The sequence below is a fragment of the Punica granatum genome, chromosome 8 (assembly GCF_007655135.1).
Source record: "Punica granatum isolate Tunisia-2019 chromosome 8, ASM765513v2, whole genome shotgun sequence".
Classification (NCBI taxonomy): domain Eukaryota; kingdom Viridiplantae; phylum Streptophyta; class Magnoliopsida; order Myrtales; family Lythraceae; genus Punica; species Punica granatum.
Window position 1 is genome coordinate 23,805,020 of NC_045134.1, and position 25,965 is coordinate 23,830,984.

The 25,965-nt window shown below is 38.0% G+C and overlaps 5 protein-coding genes across 7 annotated transcripts; 1 reads left to right on the forward strand and 4 right to left on the reverse strand.

The window, feature by feature from the left end:
- Positions 1–6,000: 6,000 nt before the first annotated feature.
- Positions 6,001–10,392, reverse strand: LOC116187536 (protein NRT1/ PTR FAMILY 5.2-like). 2 transcript variants are annotated; one of them, XM_031516279.1, is made up of 5 exons: positions 10,043–10,392; positions 8,218–8,337; positions 7,886–8,103; positions 7,061–7,632; positions 6,001–6,973 (listed from the first exon to the last, which is right to left on the reverse strand). In XM_031516279.1, exons 2-5 carry the CDS (start codon positions 8,324–8,326, stop codon positions 6,109–6,111), a joined length of 1,764 nt encoding a protein of 587 aa, XP_031372139.1. In that variant the 5' UTR covers positions 8,327–8,337; positions 10,043–10,392; the 3' UTR covers positions 6,001–6,108. The 2 variants fall into 2 exon arrangements, with proteins under 2 accessions (XP_031372139.1, XP_031372138.1); XM_031516278.1 differs by having other exon boundaries at positions 8,218–8,341.
- Positions 10,393–12,020: 1,628 nt separating this feature from the next.
- On the forward strand, positions 12,021–13,490 carry LOC116187540 (disease resistance protein RFL1-like). The gene is made up of 3 exons (XM_031516284.1): positions 12,021–12,442; positions 12,654–12,721; positions 13,353–13,490. The coding sequence occupies exons 1-3, from the start codon at positions 12,057–12,059 to the stop codon at positions 13,379–13,381; spliced, it is 483 nt and encodes a 160-aa protein (XP_031372144.1). The 5' UTR covers positions 12,021–12,056; the 3' UTR covers positions 13,382–13,490.
- A 71-nt stretch (positions 13,491–13,561) lies between these two features.
- LOC116187537 lies at positions 13,562–14,980 on the reverse strand. Its single transcript, XM_031516280.1, has 2 exons — positions 14,433–14,980; positions 13,562–14,357 (listed from the first exon to the last, which is right to left on the reverse strand). The coding sequence occupies exons 1-2, from the start codon at positions 14,613–14,615 to the stop codon at positions 13,665–13,667; spliced, it is 876 nt and encodes a 291-aa protein (XP_031372140.1). The 5' UTR covers positions 14,616–14,980; the 3' UTR covers positions 13,562–13,664.
- A 2,071-nt stretch (positions 14,981–17,051) lies between these two features.
- LOC116187539 lies at positions 17,052–19,347 on the reverse strand. Its single transcript, XM_031516283.1, has 4 exons — positions 19,009–19,347; positions 18,733–18,846; positions 17,794–17,898; positions 17,052–17,552 (listed from the first exon to the last, which is right to left on the reverse strand). Exons 1-4 carry the CDS (start codon positions 19,130–19,132, stop codon positions 17,284–17,286), a joined length of 612 nt encoding a protein of 203 aa, XP_031372143.1. The 5' UTR covers positions 19,133–19,347; the 3' UTR covers positions 17,052–17,283.
- A 553-nt stretch (positions 19,348–19,900) lies between these two features.
- On the reverse strand, positions 19,901–24,262 carry LOC116187538 (ethylene-responsive transcription factor-like protein At4g13040). 2 transcript variants are annotated; one of them, XM_031516281.1, is made up of 7 exons: positions 23,909–24,262; positions 22,689–22,797; positions 22,457–22,578; positions 21,712–21,796; positions 20,780–20,960; positions 20,424–20,545; positions 19,901–20,326 (listed from the first exon to the last, which is right to left on the reverse strand). In XM_031516281.1, the coding sequence occupies exons 2-7, from the start codon at positions 22,729–22,731 to the stop codon at positions 20,178–20,180; spliced, it is 702 nt and encodes a 233-aa protein (XP_031372141.1). In that variant the 5' UTR covers positions 22,732–22,797; positions 23,909–24,262; the 3' UTR covers positions 19,901–20,177. The 2 variants fall into 2 exon arrangements, with proteins under 2 accessions (XP_031372141.1, XP_031372142.1); XM_031516282.1 differs by lacking the exon at positions 23,909–24,262 and adding an exon at positions 23,419–23,612.
- Between the last annotated feature and the right edge of the window lie 1,703 nt (positions 24,263–25,965).

Below are 25,965 nucleotides of genomic sequence, written 5' to 3' on the forward strand. Positions count from 1 at the left end.
GTTAAGTAAATAATTAAAAAAAAACTTTGCACATTTTGTCAATTTTTGCACAAACTATTTCCATTAGCATAGACATACATAAAACTATGGATTTGGTATCAGTGTTAGCACAACATCATTTTTCCGTTAATTTTAACAGGATTTGATGATGTGGACTTCCTGGAGCCACGTGATTGCAGCCAATATCTCTCGTGGGAATTGTATCATGGGGTTACACTTTTCATTTAAGTGGAGCTGTAATATTGCGTAGAAATTTCTATCCTTAAAATAGCTTCCTGAAAATGCATGACTATGTTTGGTTTTTGAGTTGAGATTTTAACTCAATTCAACTCAATTCTGGAGAATAAGAAAAGATAAAAAATAATTATTACAAATATTGAAAAATATATAAATGTGTGAGAATATATATATATATATATATGTATGTATATATAGATGTAAAATAGATAAAGAATTTATTATTAAAAATTGATTATAAAAATGGTTAGAAAAAATATGAGTGAGATATTATTATTGATAGAAAGAACAAGACAAAACATGAATGATTGTAATGTTGAATTTGTAGAAAAATAAGTTGAGTTTGGTAGAATAAAATTTTTATTCTAAAACAAAACAAGTTTTTTCTCAAATTTGTGATTTCGTTATAATAGTTTGTGTCAAATATATTTTTCTGTATTTATTTGTAGTTGGATGCAATACTCGCGTGTATATATATATGTACGGGCTAAAATCAATAAACATTTCAAAAGGACTGATCACCATTTTCATAGTAGATTTAAGTGCATAAAAATGTTTGTGACAACCTTAACAAAGGTTCATTTGCAGTCCCTTTTGCAGAGATTTCTCCCGTAGGAAAATAATTGTTTTAATTTTTTATTTTGTGACAACATATTTGGTTAAATTTTATCTCTTATTAATATTTTGGTTAATTTTTTTAGTTATTTTGATATAGGCTGATAATGTCTTGCAATATTATTTTTTTTGTATTTTCAACAAAATTAAATTCATCCACAATAACCATCCTTTTTATTTACTATGTGCCCTCTCAAATAGCTCACTAAACCTCCCCTATCTAAGCAGCCCACATCCGCCTAGAGTATAAAAGGACCAAAAAAAAAATGAGTAAGTAGCCGCCCTTTATTAAGCCAATTTTCTTCCTGTAAATTCATAAATTACTTTTTACTTTTTTTATATAATGATCTATTCTTTATAGTGACAAATTATTTTTTATGGTTAGATTATTTTTTATTTTTTAGCAAAAAATTATTTGATGTATGTTCTTTTTTATTGACTTTTCATATTGTTACTCGTAGTGCGAGTATGTTCTCATTAATACAGATGAACATGATAGAAAGTACTTAAAGAAATAATTAAATATATAGAAATTGTAACAAAGGGCAATTGAGGAAAAACATGTATAAATCGCTTCCTGAAGTCATGCACAAGAATACGCCCTTTTGGACAAATGCACAACCTGTATGATCGGAGTTGCTTGTCCTTTGAACTTACAACGTGGTCAACAGGGCCGTGGAAAATAGTAAGATGAAACCAGACACCTCTCATTATGAAAAAAAGTAAAAATAATAGAAAATAAAAATAAATAAAATAAAATAAAAAAGGGAGGGACACATGACAACATGACGTTGCCATGGACCTGTAATAATTGTTTAGTTGACTAGGCCGGAACCCCGCATGATGCGAAATCTAAAAGTTTTTTAATTATTTACTATTCACATTATATCAATTTATGTAATAAAGTAGGTAGCATATAGACCAATATTAAATGATACAAATAATTATTTATGAATAAAATTTGCTAAACTAATATCGGCTTAAATTTGCTAAATTACTTTCAACATGTTCATAATTCAATGGTTGTTGATTGATTGAAATATTTAGGGTCATTCACTATTATATTTGAAATTGGTCTAACCTCATTCTTCGCCAATCCTTAATATCGATCACATGAAAATATACCGACTTTCGATTTTATATCACGTTTATTACTATATCAATTTCACTTTTAATTTCAATGATGTGCCAACTTGGCACTTAATGATTCCACGAGGTTAATTCACCAAAGCTAACCCAAGTAGGATCCAAAAGAATTTTTTTAAATAGGTTGTTGGTGACCCTACAAAAACGATGGTGGCCTTTGACTCCCCACTGCCCAAATAAAAAAAGAAATCATGAGAGGAAAAGGGAAAGGGGGCCAAGAATTTTTGTTATATAAATCCCAAAACTAATATTCAATGTCACTTATCATTAAGTAAAGTCTTAAGTTTTAGTCATGCAAATAGAGAAAGTCCAAAAGAATTTATTAAATTGGTGACCCTACAAGAATGGTGGTGGCCTTCGGCGCCCTACTGCCCAAATAAAAGAAAAAAGAAATCGTGAAAGGAAACGAAAAAGGGGTCAAGAGTTCCTACTTATATAAATTCCAAAATTAATATTTGACGCCTCTTTTCTTTAAGTAAGTTTTCATGTATTAGTCATGTGAACAGAGAAAGTTGATCTTTACTCTTTAGTGGGTTGACCTGTGCTTGAACTTGAATAGTATTATTGCCTTAAGCTTTTGGATACCAGATGTACACATTAAAAATTCTTGAATGGAATCAATGATCAAATGGGACATTTCATGGATTTTGTCTCTAAAACAATCGACGGTGGATACTATCCCTGCAGTCATTTTTTATGTCCGGAATTTTACTATATTCCCATGTATTTGTTCCATCCTCTCTATAATCCCTTCTTTCTTTTTTTCAAATGGACCTCTTGAGCAGATATTATTTACTTGACCACTTGGTGGCAAGCCCCATTGAAAATGGAAGATTACTATTTGATTTGGTAGGTGGCGTTTATAGCATGAGAGGGTGAAGGAATAGTTCGAGCACTTGGAACTTTGGAAAACGCTATTCTACTTGTCCGGGTTTCCCTCACACACTAGACTCTTCTATGAAATTAGCCTTCCCGGATGAAGAGATTTGGGAACTTCTTTATGCAGAAATACATTTCCTGGGAACAACACATGTCCTTCGAACGGGGAGAAGACTGGCAAATTAATACTTTGAAAGTAAACTGATGGATACGATAGGCAAAAGAAGATCAACAAGCGGAAGGATTCGTTATAAACATAAAAGGAAGGACAAGCAATAGAGCATCTAAGCTATACCTTCGACACCATCATTGCCGTCCACATCAGGGCAAAGAACAAGCTGTGAACAAAAGGAATGCTGGAGAAGGATCATCTCGGAAAAAAGAATCGATCATTGTTTTGCCTCTCTATTTATTAGGGTATTGTCAACTTATATATATATACATATATAGCACTAATATCCTCATATAAGTTTTTTATTTAAGATTCTTCTTTTGAATTTATTGATAAAATTTCATCTATAAAAATCTACGACTTTAACTTAGGATGGAGAAACTATATATATATATATATTGTATACATTTCTAATTGATTTTATTATTTAAGACTCACGTCAAATACGGTATTAGTACTTAATTTTGACCCTAAACATTATTTAGAGATAAAAAAATGTGTATTATATTTCGGTAGGATAAGAAAGCTAAATAAATAAACAATTACATAACTATTTATAAATACATTTTCATAAACAAATATATGATTATTTATCTGCTAACAATGACTAAAAACTAGTTGAGAAACCGCGCATTGCGCGGGAAATGATTAATAAATTTTTGATAGAAAGTAATATTTTAAATTAAATATATTATGAATTTTTTAAAAAAATTATGGATTTAAAAATTATTTCACTTGAAAATCAAATGACTTTATTGGAAGATTACTAATCTTTCATCCAAAAATGGGTTTTGGTATCCTGCATAGGATTTTCATGTCCTAAACCAAAATCACACAATTTAACATTAATATCTAAAAAATGTAAAACAGTTGAAATTATACAATTCAAATACGCTCATTTAGATTCTATCATGCAGTAGTAGCATACTACATAATTTAAGATAATTGTTTTTTCCACTGAAAACAATAAGTGTTTCAAGAAATCGAAGTAATTAGAGATAGTTATCTAAGATAATTAAATTTGGAGAAATAAATTTATTGATTTCATTCGATATGTATAGGCAAAAATTATAAAATATAAAATCATAAGAGGTAAATGAATTGCATTTATTGATAAATTATATTCTATTTGTTGAACCTTATCAAGTAAATTAAAAAGTAATAAATAAGTATGCATTTAAATTTAAGTAAAAATAAGTATGCATTTTAAAACAATTATAATAATTTCAATAATAATTTTCTACTGTATGTTATTTTTGCATCTAATTATCACAAATAGAAATGTTGAAATAATGAAGTGATTGCTATACATAAATAGATGATCGAGATTTATATAAATCGAAAAACCAAAAAAGGATTTAAAAAGTAAAAACTAATTGCGTATTAGTTTTTGAATTTCAATTTGCATCATAATACTCTAAAAGTTTCATGAAAAGTCGACCCGATAAAAAAAATTGTAATTATTAAGTTTAATTCTTATATATATAATTTGAGACATAAAGTATATTTTCTAAACATTCGTTGATATACATATAGAAAATATTTAAGTCATATTTACATGAAGTGTCTTTCCTCGATGTTAAAGGAATACATAATATTTAAGATAATTATGATAGGAGAGCAAAACGATCAGAAAATATACATTTATCATAGATGGAATTGCTATATAATTTTCATGTATAACCAACCGATGGTGAAAATAAATATATCTTGCAAGATAATAATTTGAAGATTTATCTAATAAATAGTGCCTAGTACAAGATTAAAAAAAAGAAAATCTATAGAAAATAAGAAAAATAATATTAAAAGCTAATCATGTAAGATTAAATTAACACAAAGTTTATATTGTACATTATTTTTTAAATGAAGCTTTGCATAAAAAGAGTTATTGATGACTAGAATAGTTCAAAAACACAAAATTTATAACAGGGAGTGATAAGAGACTTAAGTTGTATCACAAATTTCTTTGTTCCAAAATTTTCTAGAGAAATCACTTTATTTAAATATAAATCTTGCAGTAACAACTAAAATAAATCATAAAACTATATAAATTGGGTAAAAAATAGTTAATATTGAGAGAAATATTCTTAAAAATCAAAGAAATTTGAAAAGATAATACTAACTCCATCAATCTTCCAGAGTATAGGCCTAACGTAGTTTGTCTAAACCTAATCATACCGATTGACCGTTCAAAACCTAGCCAGGAAGTCATGAGGTTGCTGCCAAAATTTCTTCTCAATTAGAGTTCGTTTGACATCCCGATTGAGGTTTGATCTCGTGCTGGTTGGAGCTCTTGGCAAATGATTTTCTCCCCTGTTCTCTTTGTCCACCACTGCTCTGTTCTAGCTGGTTGATCCTTGTACAGATTAGCTTATATACTGAGAATGTAAATATATATTGATATAATATATAAATGCAATAACCAATAAAATTTGGAAGGCATATATACATATGGCCATGTAAATTATTTTAATGCCTTATTGAACTATATTCCATTGTATTTAATTTATATCTATATATTCTACTGCATATTTTCTTCCCTTGTGTATACAATCTATATATTCGATTATACAATTAATTAATAGAATTTAAAACAATTTGTATATATTTCCTTATTATATAACTGATGACATGGCAATACAGAGAGCTCTATTTATTATTTTTGATGAGGTGGCGGCTTAAGAATTCGACAAGCGATTCGTTTTCATATATATATATATATATATGATCAATAATGAGTTTTTCATTATTTTAACATTTAATGCATACTGAATATTATTTATTTTTCCTATAGATAATATTTTTTAATTTTAAAGTTTATTTAGACATCCGTTTGGATTGAGAGTTAACTGATTTTAACTTTAACTTTAACTCAACACACTACACAACAAAAACACACGTTTCCCAAGTCAAATTTATAATCACATCTTATTTGTCATTTTCCACAATCAAAATCAAAATCAAAATCATAGTAAAACTCTCAATCCAAACGGCCTACATTTCTAATCTTATATTACTTTGGCATTTACCATTCTACCATTCTATCACCAACTTGAAATTTAACCATCTGCTCGTCCTCTGTTGGGCAGAGCTTCCACAACTAAATCGCCATCGGACTCTGATACATCGGCATTGTAAACAAACCGCTTTGCCGCCAGCAGATAGATGAGGAAATTAACTAATATGAGGATCGCCAAGAACAAGTAGTAGAGGTCCAAACGCGACCTATTCAGGTTGTCTAGGATCCAACCTTGGTGTCCATTCATCTTGGTAACGCTTGCGACCACCTTCAGGACGAAGCTATTGAGGAAGTTCCCTATCCCCATGCTAGTCGTGAAGTAGGAAGTCCCGAGGCTCTTCATCCCCTGAGGGGCCTGATCGTAGAAGAACTCCATCCTTGGGGGTTCTGCAAAGGCGTCAGCGAAACCCAACAACACGAATTGTGGGAGGAGGATGAAAATGGAGAGCGGGACGGTCTCGCCTTTCCCAAAAATGCCCTTCTCCTTGGCAACGGCGAGACGTTTCTTCTCAGCGAAGCAAGCAATGACCATGACGGCTGCTTGGAGCCCAAGGCCGATCCCCATTCTCTGGAGCAGTGTGATCCCCCTCGGGTTTTTCGTGTGTCGCCTGACGAATGGGAGGAAGCAGCGGTCATATAGCACGAGGCCTATCAACATGGAGATGATAAGGAACGAGCCAAGGCTCGCAGGAGGGATCTTGAAATTTGGGCCCATGCTCCTGTCTAGTGTTGCGCCCTGTTTGACAAAGAGCGTGTTAACCTGGGCTACCAACATGCTCGGGACGAACGTAGTGATTAGTATCGGGATCATTTTGATCATTTGCTTAGTTTCTTCGACATGGGTGACTGGGCACATCAGCCATGGAGAGTTCGAATCGGTCTTCACGGCAGCTTTGTCCAAGAACCTGCAATCACGAAATATACAATTAAAAGCCAAAACCAGGACGGACGTGTCGGAAAAGTTTACCAAAGACAAATCAAATTAATGTGACCTCAGAAAAGGCGTATGTTCAATCCTGGATTTCCTCCTTCTCGTGTATTCCTCGACAGGCAGCTCATGGAGCTCCTTGGGATCGTTTGGGAACGCAACATTCCACTTCCTCAAAGCAGCCACCAGGACCTGCAGTATCCTGGTGAAAGGGCTCCCTGATGCCGCCTTATGTCGGTAAAATGGGGTCCCTGATATGAAAATCAGTATCGATACTGCGAGCCCGATGGTCGGGATCCCATAACCGAGGGCCCAACCCACATTGTCCTGCACATAAACCAGGATGGTGTAGGCGAACAGCTGCCCAAAGAAGATGCTAAACATCCACCAGTTGAAGAAGGACAGCTTCTGGATCCGTTCCTTGGGATCGAACTCATCAAACTGCTCTGCACCAATTGTCGAGATGTTGGGCTTTGTTCCGCCATTCCCCACAGCAATTAAGTAGAGAGCGCCGTAGAAGATCCCGACTTGGAGCGGCATGGTCTGCTTGTTGCATTGCTCTTCTTTGCTTCCAGGCTCACACGTTGGAGCCTGCAGCTGTGGGATCCATACGGCTAGCGTTAAGAGTGACATCCCCTGTTTATTAGTCACATAAACACAACAAATATCAATCTTGTATCGAGTTTTTATTCCTAACCATGTTCATCAGCCAGAAATAAACTCATGTTTGGTAGCTATGAATGGAATGGAAATGGAATCAACCATACCAAATGGTTGCATTCATTTAGTATGGTTGATTCTGTTCCATTACATTCCGTTCCTGCCTAACCAAACATGATCTAACATCTTCTGTTTCTGCGCAAAGGAAGGTCAGATTCTGATAAAATACCGAGAGATAAATGGCGGAACCAATCATGAAAGTCCAGTATCGCCCGAGATAAGCATCAGCAATATAAGCGCCAATAATGGGAGTCAACCAGGTGGCGCCGACCCAGTCCGTGACATTGCTCGAGGATGTCACAGTACCTTGGTGTAGCTTCGTGGACAGGTACATCACTAGGTTCGACGCTATCCCCCAATATGCTGCCCTCTCGAAAATTTCATACACTGCACCAAAACAGTACCCAACATACAGATATCATTTGGTTCAATATACCCTAGTTAATTAGCCCTCTGGTGTCTCAGATATCGATTCATATACGAGCATTGAGCATTACTGACCTACGATGAATGAACAAGCTCTCCATCGACCAGTTCTCGATCTTCTAATAGGTTTCCCCTTGAGATCCACAGTGCCATCTTCCGTGTAATCATCTCTTCCTCCTTCCATTGAGCTCTCGACTGCCTTTCCCCACCAAATATGAGATTCCACCGGGATGGTCGACCAGTATATGTCAAAAAAAAAAAGGAAAAACTAAGCATTCCTTTTATAATTGCCAGCAAAAATAGAGAATTTGGGTAATATCTTTCCCTATATATCATGACAATGAATTGGATCACTTGACAGCAATGGAAAATGGAATCACATTCAATTCAGGAGAAATCCGATCCAACTTTTAGAAGCTCCCGGTCCTTTTCCTTATTTTCTTTTTAACCATTATTCTTGTTCCTGTCAAAGTTACATGTGCAAAATGGAGAATGATTTTGTATGAAGCCAATTACTCCTATGCACTTTGATGGCATTGACTTCTGGAATCTATCCATATATTATATAAAGTTGAATACATTGTAATAAATAGTGAAAAATATATATAAAGTTGAATATAATGTAATAAATAATGGCATAATAGTAAATATATACGAGCATAAATATATTTGGACATGAAATATTTTAATTATAATATATCCTCAAAACTAATAATAATTACAAAATTATCCTTAAAATTTATGGCATGTTAATTTTTTACCGAATTGAAGAAATGATAATTTTGAAAAAGTGACATCACTATTCCTTCTCCAAAATGGTATTAAAATATGTATTAATCATAATTCCTTAAGATATTCGAATATAATTATTAGATACCATATACTACAGAAAAAAGAAAAATTCTATATGAAAATTTTGAAATTTAACTAAAACCATTTCAAGTTTGAATTAAGTAAATATAATTATATTTGTAGTAAAAATCTCATGCAAAACACACAAGCCAAAAAAACCCTGTATATATATACTAGGCATGGAGCCCGTGTATTGCACAGATAAAACAAGCCTTATGTTAACCACATAGATAAAATTAGAGAACCCAAAAATTCTACCGACATTTATGCATTAAAAAAGAAAAATAAAACCTTCAAAAAAATCTCCTGCAAAAAATTAAACAACTCACATGTAGCGATAGAAATATTTTTCATATCAGATCAGTCGAGATTTACGCATATTACTTCCATTATTTATAACGTATCATCGTAATTTCTTATATATATATATATATGATCTAATTTGTGTTTTGAAAAATTAATATAATATCTATGAAAAATTTGATCTAATTTATTTTTAAAAAGCAAATAGAATCTTAAGTCATTTGTTTTATTTGAATTTTTTCATAAAATATTTTTATTGTTTTGGGTGAAATAAGATATTTTTTAAAAAAAAACCTTAAAATATTAAAAAATAAGATATGTTCGTTTTATTTTATGCTTGGATAAGATGTTATATTTTACGCTAGGATAAGAGTGATCCATACAGATATTTGCGTTCAATGGAAAGTCTCCGCACTTATTCAATACATCATATCTATAAAAAAAAGTATGATCTTATCTTTAAAAAAAATAAATATATAACCCATCATATCTATGAAAATGTGATCCAATCTAATTTATTTTTTGAAGGCAATTATAGAAAAATTTCAAAAAATCAAGAAAAATCAGAATAAATTCATAAAAGATGAAATCGAAATAAAATAAAATAAAACATTCTCACAAATATGAAAGAATCTTCAGACAGAGTTGGACTTAACTGAGACGGAACTAGCCTCTGCTTCCTAATTCATGAAAGCACACAACCAGCTACTAAGATTAAATCGCAATAAGTTCAATCAATCCATACCCGACTACGTCCACAACCTAACTGAGTGAAATACACAATCTTTCCCCGATGTCTCTCCCAATTTCCTGCATCAATCTACACTCGTGTGCCCCGTCTCGTTTCCCTATTCTTCTCCCAAGCTTTCTGCTCCAAGAAATCTCCCGGCTGGATCGTCCTCATTCCCTCCTTAAGCACCATCCCAAGCCAAACACTATAACCTCTCTCTCTCCCCTCCCCCCTCTGTTTCTTCTTATTCGTCTCCCCCAGCAAAAAGAAACAGAGCAAAGAAAGAAAGAAGAAAGAACAGATGAAATGAAAATGGATGGAGTTGGTAAAAGGGTTGCTCAGGGGAAAAATTTTGGGGCCCGTGGAGCCCATGCTACCCCTTTTTTCTTCCTCCAGCAACATATAGTATAGTATATAATATATTTATATATATAAGCATATGTAAGTATATGTTTACGTATGTATGTATGAAAGAAAATGCCGGGTCTCACAGAATTATTGGCATGAGTTGAACTGGAGAAAGACAAGTGTCATGTATACAGTGTCTGAATTTGTTCCTTTCTCCTATCTCCTTATGATCCATGGGTCTCCCTTATACCCGCGGGAGAAGGTTTACAGCTAAATCATGCAATGGCCACAAACACATCAGCAATAAATTGAAAATTCTATGGTAGCATTTCAACAGAGACCACGTCAAAGTTCACGGGCAAATAATTTGTTGGCAAGTTGCTTATGGACCCCGTAGGCATGATGTTGACTGGAAATATTGCTCTCTTACTTGGAAGTTTATTGGAGTCTTAAGAAGAAAAGTCCACCCGACGAGAAAATCATATATGGATAATGGGTATAGCACGTTGTAATGTCACAAACCAATAGGATTCCTCAATTTTTCTTAGTTCAAAATACATCCAAAATGTCACGAAAGGTCAAGAGAGCCCTAATAATTGCCGTTAAGGCCAAGAGAGCCCAGTTACCGATGAGAAAATTTTACATTATCGAGTAAGGTTAAGAGCCTTACTGGATCGAGACTGTAAAAAATTCAAGTTCAACCTTATGCTTTTCCAAAATCTCCATTAGACCTCAAGGCCGATCCTGTTCTCTGATGAAGCGTTTGTTTCCGAAACTTCTCTGATGCACCATCTAAGAAGATTCGCTTTGCTATCTTTGAACAAGTCTTTTAGATTTATGTCATAAATAGTTCATGACTTGTTGAGATTCTTGAGAGAAGTCGAGACACAGAGTGGTGAAGGGCGAATTCGAGGGATAGTTTATGAAATTAGGAGAAGCAGAATGGCAGAACAAGCCAAATTCTTGGGATATAAGTTTGAGAAAAAAAAGTGATAAAATGTTCTACGGAATAAGATTGAGAAATGTGGAGAAAATGAGAGGAAATTATTTGCTTAGCGAAATTCAATATCCTTTTCTGCCAGGAAGGCCCAAATTGCAGTCCATTTGATTCTCTAAAGCTTCTGATGTCTCATTTTATCGAAGGCAGGGTCCATTATTAGTGCGTTGTATACTGTCAAGCCTATGGTCTTAAATCTTGTGCTAATACGGTCGTGAATTCATTTCTTGTTTATTTTACAACTGAATAAGAACATACCTACCCTACTATGAAGAATCTAAACTCGGATATCATCATAACTCGAGAAGATACTGAAATGCTTATGAATTAGACTTTATGATTCATAATAACAATTTCTACGTTGTCTAAGGTGAAAGTGTATCGACGATAATGATGACACATTCGTCATGTCCTGATTTGCAGTGAGGAAACCAGAGCTTCAATGGGCAAGCCGCTGAAAATACGAAACACTAGCAGGTTTTCTAATCGGCCCATAGTAATGATTAATTCTACATTCAACAATTGAGATGACTATATCCCTGAGAAATTATTTATATGACAATTTGGTTAGTTGGAAAGTTGGTTAGAATATAATATAGTACGTCAACGAGAAAGAATTTTGAACTTTCCAGCTTGTAAAATCTTAATTTCTATTCATTCCAGTTAGTCAATTGTTTCGGTTCGATGGAATGGATCAAGCTTATCTCATATGTTCTGTATCTCGAGGAGAACCTCGATGACCTGAAGTTGAAGAGGGATGCCCTGATCAGCCTCTTTCAGGACATCAGGAGGAAGATCAAACTAGAAGAACGGTGGTACAGGAGGCCTGCCAGGGAAGTGGTTGATTGGTTGAAAAGGGTAGAGGCTATAACGGAGGAAGTGGACGGGATTCTGGAAGAAGGCGAACAAGAAGTGAATCGTTATTGTCTAGGAGGGTTGTGTCCTCGAAATCTTTGGGTCAGCTACGTGTTTGGGAAGCGGGTCGAGGAAAAGCAAACTGCCTTGGATGCACTAATATCTGAATCTGCCTTTATTCAGCGAGCTGCTTACGGACCCGCCAGTCCTCTAACGTGATTCCACTATGCCCCTTGATAGCTGCTTATGGACTTACTTGATGCAGCAAGAGTGTCGTAGAGAACCTTGATTGCGATTCAATTCACTCTTCTAAACTTCTAAACACGGATTTTGAGCCTGACATTATGTTTGATCATGACCACTCTGACATTGTTCACCATTTTTACAACAAATTATACTTGACATAAACTTCTGTGGTCTGCGCAGGGGTTTACTGGAAGCTGCATCGATGTACTCCAGCGTTGCGGTAGCTTTGCAGGAAGAAGCCAAAAAGCGTTCGTGATATCATCTTTTCTATATATCTGAATGTCACCTTAACATTCTAAATCAGGCAAAAGTAACAGCCGCGAGAACATATGAAACTCTTGCCTTTTTCCCGCACTTCATTTGTGTAATTGAATGCTTTCTTCTTAAGAATCAGCTGTTATCTTTATTGCTGAAATCCTGTTAATGCTGAGATAAATTTGGCTCTACGATGTGATGGAAACGTTTTTTTACGCGTGTCCTCTTTATCTCTTGCTTAACTACACTGTAATAGAGCAGTTGTCCAGGAAAGAACTTCCCTGGCTATTTCTTCTGCTCCTCAAATTCTGCCTCTTTCGGGAATCAAACAACCATCCACTCGAAAATAATCATTCTAGAAGAAAGAATAGTCTTTTTGTCCCATATAGATGGGTGAAGCAGTCTACAATTGATTCTTAGCAGACAACAAAGTCATTATAATAAATCTTGGACTTCAAGAAGAAGATGAAAATTCTCGAGAAAAAACAGCAGATTAAAAGATTAGGAAGTTCAGATTTCAGCAAGTTAGAGTATCAATATGGATCTGGAAACTGAGAAATTTCTGCAGAGAGTCTTAGCCAAAACCTCGGCTAACTTTGTACTGTGTTTGTTCATTTACTGCAGGTGATGACAATGGTTCTGTTTGGGCATAAGGAAAAGGAAAATGCAAAATCACATCATCCCTTGATCGAGAGGCATGTGTTCGGTCAGGTCCCGATCACTTCTGAGCAAGAACTTGAAATAAAATTATAATAAATCCCCAAGACTAGAGTAAATTCGGTATTTTCCCTGCGCAAATTGAACGCAACAATTAAGTCACACACACCCATTGAGATGTATCTCATGGATCTCTCTGTCAAGTTCTTATTGCAGCTATTCTCGTAGGGGCAAATCAAATACCAACAAATATATACAGCGCATTAGATCAAGCCTCTCTTACGGAGCTTTCTTCGCTTCAAGGTCCTCCTTTTCAAGCACATCTGTGGGAGACCCCGCAGGCAATTCCAACTGGCTCTGCTCATTCTTGTGTTGTCCAAATGCAGACATGTTGAATCCCTTCTTGGTGGGTACTAATATCGTAGTTGCAAAATCAAATGCCGTGCCTGCAAGTTCGAGTGCCATGCCTCCAACAGAGTAAAGATGACCTTTCAGGAGTTCCTCTTGTACAGCGGATTTCTTTTCATCAGAAAGTTTTGACAGCTCGTAACATGTCTGAGTGTTCTTGGGAGAGCGATCCCCCGATGACAAGCGGCTGTTCCGGATTTCCTGTTCCCCTTTATCCAGAAGTTTTCCCACTTCTTCCTTCAAGACTCCCACTCTGTCCAACCAGCTGCCTACTTCGCTGGTTCGTTTGATGTGTCGATCTTCGGCCTCTTTAACTTGTCGGTTCACATCTTCAAAGACACTTACCAGCTCGTCCATCTTGCTGCGAAGAACATTAAGAGATCTCTCGAGGATCAAATCAGCAGGCTCGTAGGCAATATCATCCTTGAAGTTACGACCTTGGGTCACTTGTGCTTCTACTGTGGATTTCATTGCCTCAGCGAGCTTCGATTGCTTGTAACGTGACCTGCAGTTCTTTGGGCAGAGACTGCACAGGCAACTGTTGTGCATTTCCTGCTCCCCTCTCTGCAGAACGGAATCGACTTCTTGCATTAGAAGCTGGGCGTTCTTTAACCAGCCTGCTACTTCACTCGTTCTTACCTTGTGTTCTCCTTCAGCCAACATAACTCGTCGGTTCACATCTTCAAAGACGTGGCTGAGATCATCCTTCTTTCTTCGGAGAGCGCCCACATTGTCTTCGAGACTCTGAATGTATGCCAGGTACTTGGATATGCAGTCCCAGCATTGTAGGACGACATCGAAGATTGTCTTTCCAATATCCATCTTGGTTCTCAGTCTAATGAACACATATCGAGAGCACAAATCGAGGGAAGGGTAACATCCAGAGAGGATTCAAACGGCTGCAAATTCACGTTTGTTGAGCTTTAACTTTCCACAAATTGGCATCTCCACTTTTCTCCATGTTTAGTTCAACTCTTGCCCCCTTGATATATCCCTTCCTTTCTTCTTCTCGAATCAACTTACGCGAGACAGCCCGTGGCGGAAAGTGGGCCATGTCGAGACTCATGAGGTTCCCTATAATGCCTTCATCGATTTAGATCCCAACGAAAGAAAGTCCATGGACTGAAAGATAGGGCAAATTACCTGGGTGGTACAAAATCTTGTAAGAGGTTACACGGCTGGTACAAAACCTTTTTGTAGTAACACTTCGGTTCAAAATTTTCTAAAATGTTACAATTAACTGCATTCTGTCAATTTTCGTTGACGCCGTTAGATTTTTATCACGTGTGATATCTGACTGGCAAAAGGGCATCTGATGTGACATGGCGAAACATTCACATAAGTTACAAACGTAACAGAATACAATCGACGAAAGAGACTATAATGGCCATTCGACAAATAAATTGATCACTCCAAAAAGAAACCAGAGAGCGACATCCCATCCCTTGTTCCTCCTAACTCGTACCGTCCATTATTAGAAGATCTTGAATTCTCCTTTGCTCCTCTCAACGAGTACCCTCTGTTGTTAGAGCTTCTCTTCCTGAGCTTTCTTGGGGTTGAGAGCTTCCTCCTCCGGGACTTGAAATTGCAGACCAGTCAGGCAGTTTCAGCGGACTCTGCCCACCCTCTTTTTGCCCTAATACGACGTCGATTAAGCCCTTCAAGACAGGGTTTAGCAATGCATTTGCAACGCTGGATATCGTGCCAGCAGCAGCAAATATACGACCTTTGCAGAGTTCTTCATCTAAGGTAGCTTTCTTTTCCTCGGAAAGTTTCGACAGCTCGTACCATAACTGAGAGTTGTCCGGAGAGTGATCTGCCAACTGCAAGCGGGACTTCTCCATTTCCTGCCCCCCCTTCTCCAGAATTTTGCCTACTTCTTCCATCAGATGTCCCACTCTCTCCAACCAGCTCCCTACTTCAGCAGTTCGTGTCAGGTTTCGATCTTCGGCCTCTTTGACTAGTCGCTTCACATCTTCAAAGACACTTTCCAGTTCACTCATCTTGCTGCGAAGAGCCTCGATACATCTTGTGAGAATCAAGTCAGCAGGCTCGTAGGCAACAACTTGTATACCGCGACCCTGGACCAGTGCTCCGTCCAACTCGACTTTCTTTGCCTCAGCAAGCTTTGACTGCTTGTAACGTGATAGGCAGTTCTTGGGGCAAAGACCGCAGAAGCAGCTATTCTTCATCTCTTGCTCCCCTTTCTGCAGAATAAGGTCGGCTTCTTGCGTAAGAAGTTGCACTTTCTGCAACCAGCCGTCCACTTCACTCGTTCGAATCCACTGTTCTCCTTCAGCCTTCTCAACTCGTCGGATCACATCTTCAGACACACCAGAGAGTTCATCCTTCTTTCTTTGAAGAGCGGCAAGGTTGTCTCCGAGACTCCGAATGTATGTCAGGTACTTGCTCCCGCGTTCCCAGCATGTACAGCCAGTATCCCAGACGGTTTTGGCGATATCCATGTGGCTCTTAGGTTGATGAGCTCGTATCTAGAGGACCACTTGAAAGGAAGGCTGTGTACATAGAGTATTCAACGAGACTGCAACTCCAAATTGTGGAGCTTCAATTTGATGCCAATTAGCATCTCCACTTTACTCTGTCTTTGGTTCATAAATTCTTGCCCCTTCCCTTTTGTTTTGCCAAAACACGTTAGAATTTTCTATCCTTCTTGTTTCTCCTTTTTCCTGAATCAAGTTACACCAGATGGTATACATGGGCTGGCGGGCCATGTCGAGAGTCGTGAGGCTATCGTGAAGCCTTCGTTTGTTCTCCTTCAAGATAAGGGTGACATGAATGCAATCGTAAAGAAATGCATGCCCTCGGTAAGAATTGGAAATCACTAAATGATACGTGGTGAACAGACAATCTTATGCAGAAATTCTAACATAATACATTAAAGCTGAAGATGTAGATTCTCTTGGTTACAAGAAATAGAAAAGAAGCATGCTCCCCCATAGAGTATGTGTTTGGTCTTCTTCCAATCAAACCGAAATGAACTCAAAGTTGCATCTACACTCGAGATATAAGCCCACCATGGTTATTATTCAATCTACATAGATGCAAATCTCAGAAAAAGGTTGGTCGTACAATTTTGCTGTCTATTTTCTTTCATCACGCCTTCGGCTAAGGAAAAAGGACTAGGCTGGTCTTCTAATTATGCCAACATCCTCATTCAAAATATGCAGTATGAGAAGCAATCGTTCTTCTCCATTGCTTATGTGGAAGAAACACAGAAAGTTTCAGCAATCCATCTCATGGTTTAATTGTCCACTGGAAAATGGATCATTCTGATTCAGAACATATTTATCTATGCCAGAAATTTCTGATACAATTCCCTCCTGATTATTATTCAGTTCTATTGGGAGAAACTGCTTAAAATTAGCTACTAATAAGCCCATCATCAACTTACAAAATTTGAAGGGGATGCCACATGCTTGCCTTGTTCCTAATGTATACAGTGAACAATGAAAGACTGAAAAATTCTTCTTCAAGATTCTTCTTTGCTCATCTTACCGAGTACTCTCTGTGAGTAAAGCTTCTCTTCCCGAGCTTTCTTGGCAGCAAGTGCATCCTCATCAAGCACTTGTATAGGAGACCATTCAGGCAGCTTGAACTGACTCTGTCCATTCTCGTCTTGCCCGAAGACAGACTCGCCGAAGCCCTCCAACATGGGTTTTAGCTTCATTGTCGCATAATCAAATGTTGTGCCGGCAACAGCGAATATGACAGAGTACCTAATAGCTCCAGATTGACCACCTAAAATTGCAATTAGATTAGCTTACGTCATTCTGTCATTCTTCAGAACAAGAAAGCCATTTTCCTTTCTAATTATGAGTTTGCTGTCAAATGTTGACCGAAGAATCATACTACTGCTGTTCCATCTTTATCTTGGAGTTGCTACCACGAAGAGATGGGGCCTTCCATTTCCAAAAACAAAACTAAAAAGAAAAAGGCCTACTGTGAAGCAACGATAGCATTATTGAGGAAAGAACTTAACCTTGAAGGCGCCCGAGTAGTGCACCAGTGCTGAATCCTGCAATTACAGAGTTCAGAAGATCCTCAGGATCTGCTCTTCGACTTACTCTGACAAATTCCCGAGCTCCTGCAGAGTTGGAAAATAATTGATTAACATTAACTGAAACGATATGCTGAAATTTCAACCACCAGTACAATGCGAACTTTTACGCCACCAAGAATTTTGGGTTAAGGTGCTAAAAGCTGATGCTCATCGTGCATCACCCTGTTGATGGACAATCAAGATTATAGCAAAGCCAATTCTTATACCACTTCGGGCAATTTCCTCTTCATTCAACAGCTGTGTGTTCTGAAAGCCAAAGTATCACGGAGGACTCCTCTTGAAAGATAGTTATACGACCAAGTAACGAAAAAGGAAACCTTTACAACAGTTATGAGTATCTTTTTCCCCGATTCTCAAAATCAAAAACAGAATTATATGTATGCACTGTGTGTTCCGTTGTCAAAAGCACAGCTCTAGACTCTAAATTGAAAGGAAGCATGCTTTGAGCTGCAGAAAGAACGCCTCTTGTCTATCCTCGTACAAATCATTCTGAAAGCCCTCATGGAAACTCAGGTGTACATGTCATAAACACCTTAGCAGCTCCAAATCAAGCCTACCTACTTCAATGCCTAGGACATTGCCTCTTTGGATCTTGACAACATAATTCCTCCTATAAAACCGGTGATGGCTTGTCCTCAACTTGCACAATGCCTTTTTAGATTTATCGACAGACAGATATCAAATCATTAGCTGAAAAGCCTAATCCTCTGCCAGCAGATTGAACAAGTGAAACTCCATAGAGCCATAACAGGGTTCACTATCGATATCCGATCTACAACCTCCCTCTCATGAACCAACATCAATAACTACCTGGTGCAATGCAATCTCCACGTATTGAAAGAACAAGCAAGGAATTACCGCAATAACAGCCCGCGACGATAGCAATATTAGTAGCATAAGTTGCAGAAATATTAGCCAAGCCATGAGTTCTCCTGTGCTTAGACACTAATCCAATTCCTCCTCCAGCAACCCCTGCCAAACCAAAAACGCGCAAACAGAGAAGAAATCTCGTCAGAGCTCCATCGAAACAATCAATTCAGCATTTTCACAAGAGATCGGGAGAAGAAAGTGATCAAAGTTCAAAACTTTTCACCATTCAAGAGAACCCCAGAAGGCGAAGAGAGAGAGAGAGACCTCCGAGTAGAGTAGGGTATAGTATCCGCTCTCTCCAGTAATCACGGAACGAAGGAGGAGCAGAAGATGGAGATGGAGATGGAGATTCCTCGTCTGGGAGCTTCTGGTCGTCGCCTGAACCCATTGTCTGTGATGGGTTCTTCGTTCTTGGTCTGCAAGTTCAGTGCTTGATTGCTTTTGCGGCCCCTGCAAACGGCGAAATGCTCAGTTCTGTGTACCGTTCTTCGGAGGAAAGCACAACGAATGTGCTGTCGGATCAAACGGGTCGGGCCTTGAGGACGGGCCGGGCTAGTCTGGGTTCGGTTCTCAAAGCCCCGCCCATTTATCGTCCTAGTTGAGCGAGCTGCGTAAGGTCGGGGTCGGGCCTAGGCAACATTGGCAAGGTTGAAGTACTCAATCCGCTGATCGGGATTTGGTTCCTCTGCAGTTGGCAGTTCCACATCGACTGCAACTGATTGCCGAGACACGCACCCTCCATCCAACAGTTCAATTTCGAGCAGCATATGCATCTATTTAGCACATTCGAGGATACCAAACCGATGCCTTGATCAATCTCTAGCATGGAAGCCTCGGTTGCTGATGTTGGTTTGATCCTACGAGTTGGAAGTACTTCGACCAAACTACTACATCCTATTAGTTTTTGGGATGCGATAGCATGAGTGAACGAGGTCGATCTCACATTTTAACATAGAATGCCGATGGTCCCTTAAAAGGGACGTGATAAATTTCCATGAACTTCCTTGTGCTATTGTAGATTCCGTGTATTAAGGAGGGAAAATAAGATACTTCACCGAAGAAGAGGAAGAACCAATAAAATTCTACAATAAGATAGAACGGCATGCTTAACATTCGTCCCGTTACTTGCTATTAGACTAGTGTTCGACATGGCATGTTGCGAGTTAAGGTCTTCTAGAAGTTACTTCAGAAAGAGTGGGAAAATAAACTGGTGACATTTATGAGGGGTTTTATTGTGTTAATAAGGAGCTATAAGAATCTGCGTCTTGGAGGAGAGTGAATGGTAGGTGATTGGTATCTGATATATCGAGCCCTAATAGGGGCTTCCTATAACACAAGGAAACTAAAAAATTGTAGGCCAAATCGAGCTCAGAACCGAGTCACTAAATTTAATCGGCTCTGAGCCATGCGAGGGTCAGACAGGCTCGGCTTTTCTACAAGACCGAGGTGTCCTCAGGGTCTAGCTCCTCGGAACCCGACATGCTATTGGCTCCTTCCTGATCCCCCTCCCAGTCACTGTTCTGCATTGCAGCGGGCTCGGACTTCTTCTGTGACCTTGCCCCGACTCCCGATCTCTTGTGTTCTGTGAATATTAAGTTTGCCAAGACATACATAGAATCAGGTGAATGAAAACTAAAAGTTAGATTCTTGATGGTCAGTGACAACATAAAAGGATTTACTCTTATTGGTTATTGCGTGGCGAGTCAGCGCCAAGAATTCGTCCCAGCTGAGCTTCCGAAGTTCTTGCTTCTCTTCCTCAGACAGCTCGAAGTTGGGTTCCCTCCCGCACATGAATGCAGCTCTGCGACCAACCATGTTATAAATCTTAGATTACCCTCTACTTCTTTTTCTCCCTTTTCTTGGAGAAAAGGAGATGTGGAGTATGCCACGAATCACAACTCTTGCTTCACACAAACGATGCTAGGCAAGTAACATGTTCTTTAAGTCTTGGTTTTTTCATGATTTTGTCCGGAAAAAGAATTGTCGCAAAACAAAACCTACATAAATTCATGCTCTACAATGAAAGTGTCGGCACCTGTCATAGAGACGAGCAGCCTCTACTTGAGAACCAACAGTTCCCAAGTGTATCTGCTTCTTGTCAACCTTTATAGCGGCTTGCCACTTCATATTCTTGAAGTACACTCCTCTCATCAGGCATTGCTCTTGGTTTTGGTGATGTTTCCTTCTATGCCGCTTTCGCCTCTTGATTGGTTGCTCTGAAAATATATAAACTCAGCAATGTCCTTGTAGAACTAGAATTTCAAAAGAACCATCACATCAACAGGAACAATTTAGCTTTCACTTTACTACTATATGCCCAAAAGAATTGCTTCCAAGGGACTACGTACACATCATATGAACAGGTGAGGCCCATAATTCATGCCATCAGATGTAACTGTGTTTCTTAGAAGCTTACTGTAACTGTTCTTTCACAAATTAAGACGAATGACTATGGCTAAAGTTCTATAAAAGTTTCGTCATAGCATCACGCAGCATATATTATCTTTCCTTAGTTTCCTGTTGATCTCGAATCATAAGAACTTCTAATGGGGCAAACACCAGCATGCCGTCCTTCCCCACCTTGAAGTGAGAAGTAAATATATTATCTGCAGTAATTAGCAAACTAAAGCTTTTTCAAGAAAGAACTTCTCAAACAAACATGTTATATTAGTTAAGTTCCTAGACATCTTCAAAAATCATCAAAACTGCAATGTCAAATGCCATTTTCCAAGTTATAACCACAAGTTTGGAACAAAATTTTCCAATTGATTTAGTGCCTTGGTTGATCAAACTAACAAAGAAGAAACTGATATTAGAGATGGCCAGTTTATTCAACCATTAGAAGGAAGCATCAGAATCACTGGTGATGTTCATTATTACATATTTCAAGAAGTGAAATCAGTTAAAACAAATGGAAGTCATCATCATCATACATATATATATATAATGTTTCTACAAGCAACAAACCTGGAGGCTGCTCATTCTTCTGCTCCTTCGATGAACTAGAGCCTGATAAATTTGATGATCCAGCTCCTATTATTGCAACGTTTTTCTGGATAATGAGATCAGAGATATTAGATACAGAACTGGAAAAGAATAGTGTTTCAATGGTACTAGTATCCTATCCTTCAAGCAAAACACCAACAAAGCATTTCCTATTGTATGACATGCAACATTATAAGAAAAAGAGCATGTGCATATGTAGTAGTATATTCTTTTTAATGACGCTGCTCCTGCTGATTCAGCTCTGCCGAACCACTTACACAAGGCAGGTTTGTAAATTTGCAAAAGTTTGAGGCACTTTTATTCGGAGAGAGAGAGTCGGCAGATTTCCCTCCAAAAAGTTTCGGAGGAAAAATCATTTCTGTATTCTTCTTAGACCATGTAATCAATTAATAAATGCAAGTCAACCGCATTGAGTCTCTCAAGCGCAAACATAAGGGAGTCTAGAGATCTCAGATAAAATTCTAGAATCAGCATTATAACACTTTCCATTGGCTAGATACCCCGTGAATCCAAAAACTCACAGTACTGCTTCTAAGTTATGCCAGTTATACTCTCCTCAAGGCATTCTATCTTAAGCTTCTTTCCTATCATTATGCTGATAAACTGAGGAAAGATGTCCTTTTGTCAGTTATATGGGGATAACTCAAATAAGAAACATATCAACACTTGAATATAAAGACATGAATTCTTTTTGTCAGCTTCTTACCGTGTCGAAATCCTTCACGTCATCCAATGGCAATGGATGGACAGTAACGGGTTTGAAGCTCGTGTTAGGACTATCAGTCACATTTACATCTGAAGACTTGGGAAGTGGAAAAGAGTTTTTTCCTAAAAACACAAATGCAGGATTTATGAGTGAACAAGAAAGAGGTAACAAGGACATAGCACAAACTATATTTCGTTTCACCAAGATATGATAATAAACAGTTCAAGCTTACCAGAACAGAGTCCCAATAGCTTGCGCCTCCTTAGGCTCACCATGGTTCGGTTCAATTCCTGATCAGTTCGCAGTGGTACATCTAGTAGATCTGAGCATCATTTAGAGTGCTGCTTGAAACAGTAAAGGAGACGAGTTGTAAGAAAGTAAGAGAACACAATTATAACTACACAGATAAAAGAAAACCTGAAAGTTCTAGTTTCATACTTCATGAAGTTAATCTAAAGAAACCAATTCAACGATCAACTTCTCAATCACCAGAAGAATGAAACTCAAACTACTGAAAGAAAATGAAGTGTCCGAAGATGTTATGGAAGAGGAAGCCCCGTTAATTATGCTCCTGAATGATAGACAAGTTTCATCCTTTAAGTGCTCTACTTACATTAGAAAAGAATGCTAAACTACCCGAGACTTCCTTGTAGCTTAAAGTTACCGATGTGCCAGAATTAACTTCCACCACCCAATATAATCTGAAACAGGCAAGCATCTATGGAAACCCAAGCTGAGAATCTAAATTGCCCCGAAATCTCAACGCCATCCTTGAGAACGTCATAAAGTTAACCCACTTCAGGGTCCTACCAAAACATGACGTCTGAACCAAACCCACTAGGATGAAACGATCATAACTTACATAAACCTAAGCAAGACCCAGCAGCCACCCAGCAAGAAGCTCACAGATCGTTCTCACCAATCAGCAACGAAATCAAACAAAATACAGAAATTAGACCGACCCGAATGGCTGAAACGTGCCCTGAAGCGATTAAATCGACTGCCGGGGCCAGCCGGCACAGATTCTTCTCCTTTATTTGCCAAGACTTTCGGGATTTGTCTCTCAGAGGCAAAAGGGGGGGTAAACAATCTAAGGAAGGCCGTAACAGTGAGGAATTAATCATCATATTAACAGCAAAGAAGCAAATGGGGCAAAGACTCCAACAAGTCAACTCCACCAACCTACCACCTTTCATGGGGGGGAGGGTGGTGACAAACAACAGTATACACAAGTCAATAATACTACGGTCCGGACCCCAAGTACATACGAGAATACGACGCCGCAGGACAAGGAGAGGAGAGAGAATCGAAGAACGACCCGGAAGAGGACCGAACAGAGACCACCCCGGCGATTAGAAGACCACCCATAAAAACAGACAAGCCTACGGGCAGAGGGGCAACATGGGAAGATGACATTACGGAGCAAAGGTCGTATCTTTATGCTGCTATTACCTGCAGGAGCAGAGCACAATCATGGGGCTGCGGCCGGATTGCCGGGGGAAGAAAGGATTAGGTGATTGGGAAGGGAAGGTGGCGGGTGGGCGGATAGAGAGAGAGAGAGAGAGAAGGGGGGCTGATGGGTGTTGGGTTTGACCTGCTTTGCTTTATTCTGTGGTGGCTCATGAATCTGTCAATCTATCTACCACCTTTTGTTCCTACTAGGTCTGCTCCCCCATTATTGCTGGAGCCGCTCTGCCTCTGCTCGGGCCTTCTGAGGAAGAAGAAGAAGAAGAAGAAGAAGAGGAAGGTGGTGGTGGTGGTGATGGTATTATAATGGTAGAGAGAGAGAGAGAGAGAGAGAGAGAGAACGTAGGTGTGATTGCTGGCTGCTGTGTACTTTAGTGAGAGAAAGGGTGGTGGGTTGGTTGATTTCCGGTTTTACCCTCCTGAGGGTTGGCCGATGCCATCTACGAGCTGGCGGGCAGCGCCTTTAGATTACCATAATGCCCTCAACTGTTTTTCTTCTCATTTTTTTTTTCTTTATGGTGCTGTTTTATTATTACTTTACTTTTCGTTTTGGGCAGCAAAGTTGGGTGGCCAGTAATATCGGTATCGCTTGTTGTTGCCATCCATTACCCAAAACGCGGCAATCCGTGTCGGGAAAAGTTTGGGGTCATGATTGTATTTTGTTACATCAAATTTTTAGATTAATGCACTAATACTCTCATTAACCAATTTACTCTTGTCATTTACAAATTTTAAATAAAAGATGTGACGAATTACATTTGTTGGTAGTTCGTTAACTTGAACTTTAACTTTTACTTCCTTAGAAAAGACCTTTAAGAATAGAGACATATATAGATCTCTTAGTGCTTGGGATTTTGAGATGTGATCTTTTTTAAATTTTAAATTTTTAACGTATAATATTTTGGGAGAAATTTTGATGATCCTGACTTATTCTTGTCATTTATAAGCTTTTCATTAGAAATGTGTATGTCGAATTATGCTTGTTGATAGAATGCTAATGCGAACTTTGGCTTTTACTTCCTTGAGAAAAACACCTCTAAGAGTGGAGGATATGACAGATTCTTTAGTGGTTGGGAAAAATGATCTTTTTGAATTTTAATGGTAATTTATTAACTTGCTATATTTTATGAGAAATTTTTGATGATCTTGTCATAGAAACACCAAAAGCTAATTGAATAATCTGAATGGTGGGCTATAAATTTATAAAATCGAAAAAGTTAGTGTTTTTTTTTCTTATACATAACTAGAAAAAAATAAATTACTTAAGATTTTATCTTGCTTTGGAAACCGTGCTTGAGTATTGACTAATGCTAATTTATGAAGGTTTTCTCATTTAGGTCCATGAACTTTGGTTTTATGTCTTTTAGTGCAAATTAAGCTTATTGACCTTTGGATTTTTGTATTATGGACTTCTTTTTGAACCGTAGATGTTATCCATTATCTACATGCTGTGTCTCATGAAGTGTTAAATCTTTAGTATTTTTACAAAATAATTTAAAAGATTAAATAATATAAAACAACACTAATCTCGCTGCAACAAAAAAAAAAGCATTAATAAACAATTCCCGCATCCTAGATAAGAAGACACCCCAATAAAGAGGTAAATCTTGCACAATGGCAAACCTTCATTTCGGAGCATCGTTTCGCGTCGAATTGACCGATGGGGCGATTGACCTGCATTCATCCTACCGTCCAAATATAAGCCACAATGATATGTAAGAAAAGGCCACCGTCTCATCTCCATGACGTCCGAACAATGATAGGTCCATTATGTCATTTCAGCAATAATAATGGAGAATTTTTAATGGGAAGGAAGTGCCGTCTCTCTCGGGTGGGACACATTGGGAATTACGGGAATAGTCGGGGGCAGGCAGTGGGCAAAGTCGGGGGTAAAAATGAATTAATAAATAAGCGAGGGGGTTGGTTGGTGAACGAGGAGAAGGGAAGAAGAGAGAAGTGAAGGGCACCGACGAGCGGTGATTGGATGGGCGGCCTGCCAATGCCCAATATAAGAGGAGAGGGAGCCCCTCACTTGTAGATAA